The sequence below is a fragment of the Anarrhichthys ocellatus genome, unplaced genomic scaffold (genome assembly GCF_004355925.1).
Source record: "Anarrhichthys ocellatus isolate YVR2014 unplaced genomic scaffold, GSC_Weel_1.0 scaffold8, whole genome shotgun sequence".
In the NCBI taxonomy this organism is placed as follows: Eukaryota; Metazoa; Chordata; class Actinopteri; order Perciformes; family Anarhichadidae; genus Anarrhichthys; species Anarrhichthys ocellatus.
The window spans coordinates 2,493,551-2,502,571 of NW_022280038.1; the positions used below are offsets into that span (position 1 = coordinate 2,493,551).

Below are 9,021 nucleotides of genomic sequence, written 5' to 3' on the forward strand. Positions count from 1 at the left end.
AGAAAAAATCTTTGGTTATCTTTGGTATCATCAAAGTGATAGAAATCACGTATGGAACTTGAGTGAGGTAGCATCTTTGGTTCACACTATAAAACATCAGCAGGTCTTGACACATTTTTGTTTCTTGTCATCTTTTTGGTTTTTCTTTCAGAGGCGAAGAAGCAGCTCGCCTCTCCTTCAGCGCTTGTTCTGATGAATGTAGAGCTGCTAACCCTGGCCATGAGGGGGATGACGGCAAGGGGCCAGCTCAATATCTTTAATGATGTGCTGCCCTGGGCCAGCCCCGTGTAGTGCTTTCCTCCTAGTGCTGAAATGCATAGCTCACCAGGAGAGTGGAGGCAGGATGGGAGGGGGTGTCTGGGGATTGGCAAGAGGAGGGTGGGGTGCTTTCGTATTCAGGTGACGAGGTGACATTGCTGTGTAAGTGCCTGAAAGTGATTTGATCATTGATTTCATCCCCTCCACCCAACATCTTTGATGAGGAGATAAAATCAAATACGTATGAAGCGCACAGGGACGACGGAGCGATGCTGAATGCGTATTATTAGAGTGGTGACACAGTTTGTCCTGAAAAAAACAAAGACCATCAGAGGCCGCTTGTCTCCTTCAATGTGTCACGACCACACAGAGAGCATGAGAGCCTGCGTCTTTTGTTTTCACCCTGGCAGAGAAAACAAACTGCAGAATGTATTAGTCTTTGTTTTCCAGCTGCTGGCATTTGAACACATAAACTTGAATTAAATCTGTAGGCATTAGCTAAACAGACTTACAGGAAATGATGCATCTGCAATGATTAATCCTCACAATGAGCATTTTACAGGAACATCCTCGAGAGTGTTTGCGAAGATATAACCCTAATATTTTGTTTGATTTAAGAAGGCATCTATAAGGCAAATATCAATAGTTAATTTTCAGCGTTGTGTCATATAGTATTTCCATTTACAGGGAACATATGACTCAAAATGTCGTCTGGACCATAAGCGGTGACATTCTCTTCTTTGTGGCGCCTAACTAACAGTCTATCTCAGGAGGTAAGGGAGGAAATGAGGTAAAAATACTCTCAAGATTATCAGCTACAAAATATACTCTTTGGTCAAATTACTTCATAGCAGGTTCTGAAGTGGTTTTTATTTCTAAGCTGCACGAGAGGCTTCAGGGTGTAGAAGGCTTTGGTTTCTCTTGTTTAAATCATTCAACGCTTCAGCATGTTGGAAGAAAGCACTACCATGAGGGTTGAGGTTAGGGTGTTTTTGGTTTGCTTCAGGGTCGGGTTTTTGGGTTAGCAGTCTACGCATGGGCATTTCCCCGTCTGTCTGGAATGCTTGATAGAGAGACAGACAGCTGGACAGACAGATAGACAGACTGTCCACCGCCACCGATCCAAACAAGGTTGCACAACAATCCAGCTGCTCCTGTAGGATTTCTTTGTCTTTAAAGTTGATTGGCCAATCCCACCGGAGCTCCACATTCTGGCTGTTTTTCAAGGGTGTGGACAGCTGCAGATCAGACTGCAAATCGGCTGATTAAACCTCCATGTAGGTACCCATCATTAAAACCAACCAATCAGATTAAAGATAAGGATGGCGAATGATAGATTGATACTGGGTAGGGAGGTGTGGGGGGGTGTAGTAAAGCTAGAGACCAGTGACAGTGAGTATGTGTGAAGGGGGGGTGGGGGGGTAAACTATAGTCTTTTTGCAGTATGTTACACTTAAATGTGTTGCTGAAAACAACTTTTCAAAGCAGGTCAAACAAGAAGTCTTTGGTTTGTTTTTTTTCATCTTTGGATACTATAAATATCAATATAGTACAGGTTTAAGGGCAAAACGTTGCTTCAAGGTCTTTTTAAGTTTCTCTTTGTGTCTCTTAAGTTTTAAAGCTTTTCCACCGAGGTTGAGTCAGTCCAGGAGTTGGTCAAATCAGTCCGTCTTCAGGCTTTGGTGCAGGCATTGAGGCCAGAGTTGGGTGGGTGACCGGAGCCGTCGTCCACCCACTTATCCAGGCTCCGGCGGCGTGCGTTCATAAAGAAGTTGCTGACTGTGGTCAGCTCGAGGCCCAGCTGCTGGGCGATGGTGATCTGCAGCTCTTTGGATGGACGCTTGTTCTCCTTGAAGATGGCGTGGAGCGTCCGCCGCTGCACATCTGTGAACACCAGCCGGGGCTTCTTGGACCCGCTCCCCCGCTCGCTTCTGCCGTGGTCCTGTTCCTTACGCTTACATGCTGTGGAGGATTCAGTAAAGAGACAGACAGAAAGAGAGAGTGTGTTTGTGAGAGATGGCAGAATCTACTTAACACTATATGACAATCTTTTCTCCATCACACCTTGACCGTGGATCAAAAAAGTCCTGAATAAATCCATAGACTAACCCATGAATCATCTCTGTGGTTTTCATCTCTGATTATTTAAAGCCAATACCAATATCAGATATTTACCAATCCATTTTGACCCAAACTAACTGATATGGTTTGTTTTGGTGCAGAAATGCAGGTCCAAAAACAGATTAAGCTTTAAATAGATGCTTATATCAAGATTCAGTTTTGCTTTTGAGACCACTTTATTTATATTGCTAATATGACAATTCAGCAAAGATAGTAATTCCACAATCCACCAAATATTGGTTTTAAATTTCCGTTATTGTAACTGTAAACGATAACATAAAGAGCCAAATTGGAAACATTAAATGTCTTATCTCTACAAGCTGCAAAAGCTGATTTGAATGATGATGAATGCTCCTCCTCTCTGATTTAACTTGTTAATTACAGTAAAACCAGCTGTTGCAGTTTGAGTTAGATAAAAACTAAAATTCTACCCAGATATGTACTCTGATGTTGTAGCCTATAGTCAACGAGCTATTTATCATTGACTCAAAAGTGACCACAAGTGTTGATGAGACTTTTTACTCTCTTAGAAGCACCCCTCTTTAAGAGTTTATCTGTCAGATGTGACTTTGTATAAGTCTACAGGTTGGAAGCAGTGGTACATTTGCTCAAGACACTCTTTCATCAGGCAAATAATAGCGGGATTAAACTCTTCCGCATTTTGTCAGGGAACCCCATTGACCTCTGTTGCTTTGCAGACCAGAGCAGGAGCTCCGCTAGTTCTGGAGGAGAGCAGACAGACCTGTCAGCTGGGGAACTATGTGCTGTCCGTGGTGCTGAAAACAACGGTGCGCTGCAATATACTGAAGCTGTGGAAGCATGAACTACAGATCATCTAGTATTGGAAAGGGGGACTTGGTAATCCGTTTGACAGCGAAACTATTTTCTCTCTCTTATTGAGCCCTACAGCCATCCAAGTAGAGGTTCATTGGTGAGCAGAGACCAGGAGGGGGCAGGCGTGGGCTGCTGGAGCAAGGCCCAATATTTGCTCACTGGGGAAATTAATGAACGGCATATTCTAACAGCAAAGCACGTTTTACAACCAGTGCTCTTTAATTTTGCAATATGCACCTGATGAATGAAATCAATTTATTATAGAAAACCTCAAAAACACAATAATGCACAAAGGAAACGAATTAAATGAACCAATGCGATGAAGAATTGCGAATAAATCCCTAAATAATAATTTTGAGCGCATAAAAACGACCAACAATGCTATATTACCTAAGGCATTTGTAGTGCATTTAAAGTGGCGTAGTACTTCGAGTTACTATGAAAGTATTTAGTTTTGATGTAATACATGTGCCATTGTCTTTCATATTCAAATAGTAAACAGTATAAGCTTTATTAGAGAGCGATATAAAAATAAACAGATGTATTAAATCAGCCGAGTTGAAGCTGATTTTGCTGATCCCACCTTGTAACCTAAGGTTAACACGCTCTCAGGTGTGTGGTAAAGTACAGTGCAGCGACGTGCCTGCATGACCATAAACTGGAGTATAATTGTGAGTTCGAGCAGCCCGGTGTCTCCAGTGCTGGTAAATATTAACAGAGAGCCGGAGCTCCTCGTGTAAGGGCCGCTATAAATCAGCAGCAGTGAAGGCCATTCAGACAGCAGGAGCCACCATAGAGCGGCCCGGCCCCGGGACAGGAGGCCCGGGCAGAGAGGTAGCTTTCCCAGGACCATGAGGGACATAACAGCGGCCTCGTTATCACGCTAATCACACGCACACACACATATAAACACACACTGCTGCTGCTCCCAGCTAATCATTACAAACACACAGATAACTCCACACACTCAAACAGACTGCACACACTGGGCCTACAGACACGGTGGGACGATAGTCCTGCATTTCATAATCTCACAGAGAGCACGAGAACAACAAACAGACCTATAGGTCTATATAGGGCAAATATTCAATCCTCGAATGTGTTGGCGTATATTCTAATTTACTGGTAAGCAGGTCATATTCAGTTACGATTTCTAAAAGCACCAGCGACAATGATAGAATCAACCAACATGTTCTCTGCAATTACAACTGATTTACTGAGTTTGATTTGATCTCTCGTTTCTGAATGTATTAATTCTGTCCTGTGCCAAATCATACCTGCCCACTTCCAAACCGTTTCTATCATATTCGATTCTGTTCTATTTCGTTCTGTTCAAGCAAATTCAGATGGGTAATTGAATACGTGGGAAAGGGAGAAAAGGCCCGAGATTAATTTCAGAAGCCTAAAATCAATAAGTATATCACATCTACTTCAGCACACGATCCCATATCTAGTTCACCTCGCAACGAACGGATCAATAAAATGGCGCTCAGCCTATTCTCTCCAAATTAATTTAGTTTTTAACTGTAAAGAATTTCTCGTCTCCCAACCTTTTTTTGGTGGCGTAAAATCTATGGCTTTATATTTTAGGTTTGTGCTCAAGAGAAGCTTTGTCATTTTTATTCATGATTTTTTTTTTATAAAAAAAAAGTTGAGATAAAACAAGACAGGACATAACATGCTCAAGGAAAAGTGAATAGCAATGAATGAGCACAACTCAAGCAGACACTGATTTCCCATATAGCCAGTCAAATGCTCTTCCTTTAAAACAATCCACAGCATCATCAATACGAATCAATAGACTACTGATCAATTATAGTCTGATCACACCTATATGATCAAATAGAAACCCAGCTTTTTTTAAAACTAATTTGCAAAAGTCAGTGATAAAATCAAATTTTCAACACACACAGACACACACACACACGCTCACACACAGAGCAGCAGCAGATGGGAAAACTGAAAAGTAATCAATTGCGATTACACTGACGTGCACACGCACGAGCATGCACGTACACACACGTACGCAAAATCACGCACTTTCCATGTGACCGCAGCCTCACTTTTCAAAAAGCCAAAAAGCCAATTTGTAGGGTCATTGATTGGGCCTATAAACGTTAAAAAAAAATCCATTGGGTGTGTGAACGCGCACGTGCAATTTGGGCCTCAATGCGCGCCCTAATTGACTCATGTGTATACCTCAGGGACAAATTAATACAGAGGTCTATCAGTTAATTAGAGAAACCTCAGTCAAGTCAGGGTTAGTTTACGACCAAAACATAAACACACGCTCTCTGTTCTATTCTGAAATAAGGGCCTATAATATTAACAAATTAAAAGATAAAGCCCATTTCACTGACTAAATAATGCATGACTTCAGCTTTTAAATTTAGCTCATCACACACTCTCCCGTGCACGCACACTTTTCCCTCTCTCTGTTTACACCAAGGGCATCACCAAAAAGTCTGATCGGCTGCATTTACACCAAAATAAACACATTCCTAACGATTTCTGGGGCGAAGGATCAGCTTACGTACACAGTCCAGCGGTCGATACTTTGAGGTAAAATGACATGAGCACTTGTTTCACACAACCCCAAAATCTGTGTCGAGGCAGAAAAGGGATGCGTGTTGATATCAGGCCACTCGTGAGCATCCACTTGGCGAAGAACTTTTCAACTTTAGCTTCTTCACATATTGTTAAACACACTAGTGTTGGATTTGACCATCCAACAGAACCCCCCCCCCAGACACGAGGCTCTAATTTGGAGGCCTTATCTAAAGAATCCATGGTCGTCAGTTCTACAAAATCCATTTAAAACCATTTCACTTCCAGCATCTTTCATAAAGGTATGATTTCTGGAGACAAGTGGAGACATTGTGTTGTATGCTATTTTGATCAACAACTAACAGCGGAGATTTGTCCTGAATCCTACCCCGATGTGATTTTACATTACACTGCTGGAACATATTTTTTCTGTTTGTTATAATAAAAAGTACAAAATCAGTTTTAGTCCCCAACCCTAATTTGCTCAATAGGGTAGTATTCAGGACCAATGATCCTCTGTGCTGACTGGACGCCCTGTTTGAGCGTCTGTTTCTCTCAGCAACACATTCAGAAGATGAAAACAAAAAGGGGGCTTTACCGAGGCTTCGCTCACCTGCGAGCCTGAGTGAACTCATGCGTTGGAACTCAGGCTCCTGCAGCCACTTCCACATGCGGCGGAAGGTCTCTCTACCGGACTTGAGTTTGGACCAAGGTTTGGGGTTTCTCAGCAGATCGGACAGGGTCCCCTGGGACCTGCACAGGACCCGCTGGGCAAAGATGGCCTGAGGGATGCTGTAGCGCTTCAGCTCAGTGGTGATCCTCTGCGCCACCTCTTTGGTATTCACCTCCTCCATCTGGCCCCCAGAAACACCACCCCCTCCACCGCCGCCCCCTTGCTGCCCCGGCCCGGAGGCCTGCTCCTGGCTGTTCCCCAGCCCCTGGCCGTGCCCCTGCGCGCCAATGTGGGCATGCGGGTGGTGGTGGAGGCCGTTGATTTGTACCATGCCCGCTGAGGAGGTCATGTGCTGCTCCGTGTGTCTGCCGAGCATGGCCGGGTGGTGAGCCTCAAACCCGCTGGGAGTGAGCATCTTCTCACCAGGCATGGCGGCACCGGGATGAGCATAGGGAGGGATGCCGGCCTGAGACGTGTGTATGCTGGCCAGACCGGAACCAGACAACGGGGAGAGGCTCTGGCCCATACAGGGATCTTTGTGATGATATGCGGGATACAGACTGTTCATAGGCGCCAGACTCCGGTCCTCTCGCATCAACGTGAAGCTTCCGCTGACATTTCCGGGGATCCTCTGGTGGGAATGATGGTGAGGATGATGGGGATGGTGGTGGTGGTGGTGGTGGTGATGGGGAGGAAACTTGTCGGACACGGTGGAGATGGGGGGTAAGGGCTGCAGGGGGGTTAGGGTTGTGTAAGTGCTGCTCGCACTCATGCCAGGGGGGGCTTCACACATGCTGATGGCTGGATGCAAGTGTCCGTGGTGACCGGGGTGATAGTCTCCGCTGTCCAGTAGGTTGGCCATGCCCATAGCGCGGTGGCTCAGACCCCGGGGGCTTGGACGGCCATGCGGACTGTGGCCACTCAGCAGCTGTCCGTGACCGGCCACGGACTCATGGCTCACTCCGTGCAGGTCGCCAATATCCATCGACAGTTGTGCGTTCATGATCCGGGCAGCGCTGTGGACAAACCATCTATCTGGTCTAGCGCAGTTAGGTGATGTCCAGAAGTCCTCACGTCCAGTAAAGTTCAATTTTATTTTGTTGCTTTTTCTTCCTCTTGCAGGAGCCTCCTTTGCTATTGCCTCCTCTCTGTCCTTATAGTCACATATATATTCTCCTACCTCTGACGCTGTTTTGCGGAATGGAAACTCCTTTTCTGAATCCCGTTTTTTTTTTTTAATTCTTTTTGTCGTCGTTGTTTTTGTTTGTTATTATTATTTTTTTCTGATTTTCTTTATAATTCAAGCCCCCCCACCGCCAGCCAGCTGTCCTTGCGCTCCGGTCGGGTGCCGCGCCATCTCTTTAGTTGTGTGTCTCCAGCCCCTTTTCCACCGCAGCACAGATCACTGTCTACACATGCGCATTGGGAACATCCCATCTCCTCCCATACTCTCTCTCTCCCTCTCTTTCGCTCTCAAACACACACACACACCGCCTCGTAGCTTTGACGTCACCTACCTTATTAAGGAAGGGCGGTATCTAACCACCTGCTTAAAGCTGTTCTGCCCTATAACCCATATCCAGCCTTTACTGAAATGTTCAAAATGCAAATAGACGGATCTCTGATAAAGTCATTACAAAATACACCTATACAAATGGACTGGATGCAGCACCTAACGTTTGATTGCCACTTGTTATTTAGAAAATGTGCCATTCATTATGGCTGTAATGAGGCTTTATCTTCAGTCCTCCTTAAATTACTAAGTGCAAATGAAGTAAACTTCCGGGTTCATTTGGAGTTGATTTTTAACTAGTGAGGTCTGGGATTCAAACCCTCCAAACCCAATGAAAACACGCTTAATTCTTCCCAAGAAAAATTAGGCTTCAGAAATGACAACAAATCATGCTGACTTAATTTGTTGCTAAAGGGCTGCTAATAAAATTGTATTAATGTACACCACATGGATCCATTCTTTCATTATCAGACTACTTCAGCTGCACCACCCCCACCCCCATTGCCAAATATGTGGCGGTTTAACCAAACGAAGAAGACAGTAGTACCTTCTCGTTTGATAGAAAAAGATGAGCAGATGTGTCTTTTGTTCAACCATTAGGCTTAACGAACCAAGCCCAACAGTGTATGTGTGTGTGCTTGTCATATTTGGAGATGGACATATGTACATTCAATCCCTACATTTGAGAGTAATTTAAGTTTAAACATTTGCCTATCCAATCACATTACAAATAAAACGCCAACATGTAATTTATTCAAAAAGAGACAATTCAATTTATTTTTGTTGACAGGCACTTCCAAATAATACAATTGCACACAGACACTCACAGACACAAACAGCTTCTCTATAAAATTCAAGCCCGTGGAGGAAATGACATGCTGACACATAACATGACTGGCATACCCGTGTTGTTATAGTGCATAATGCTGAATGAGTGTCAAACTCCCCAAACCTGCAGCCCGACAGAAGGCCGCCCATGCTTACATGTCAGGGGCCGTTTAGCCTAATAGAGCGGTAGCGCAGGGCGTCCTCAGCCGGCCGAGGTGACAGCTTGCAGCGGTCAGTGTCCTGCTGG

General features: G+C 44.6%; 1 protein-coding gene across 2 annotated transcripts; it reads right to left on the reverse strand.

Moving 5' to 3' along the window:
* Positions 1 to 364: 364 nt before the first annotated feature.
* On the reverse strand, positions 365 to 7,884 carry onecut1 (one cut homeobox 1). Of its 2 annotated transcripts, none has more exons than XM_031848302.1 (2): positions 6,374 to 7,884; positions 365 to 2,220 (listed from the first exon to the last, which is right to left on the reverse strand). In XM_031848302.1, the coding sequence occupies exons 1-2, from the start codon at positions 7,434 to 7,436 to the stop codon at positions 1,931 to 1,933; spliced, it is 1,353 nt and encodes a 450-aa protein (XP_031704162.1). In that variant the 5' UTR covers positions 7,437 to 7,884; the 3' UTR covers positions 365 to 1,930. The 2 variants fall into 2 exon arrangements, with proteins under 2 accessions (XP_031704162.1, XP_031704161.1); XM_031848301.1 differs by having other exon boundaries at positions 6,359 to 7,884.
* Positions 7,885 to 9,021: the final 1,137 nt, after the last annotated feature.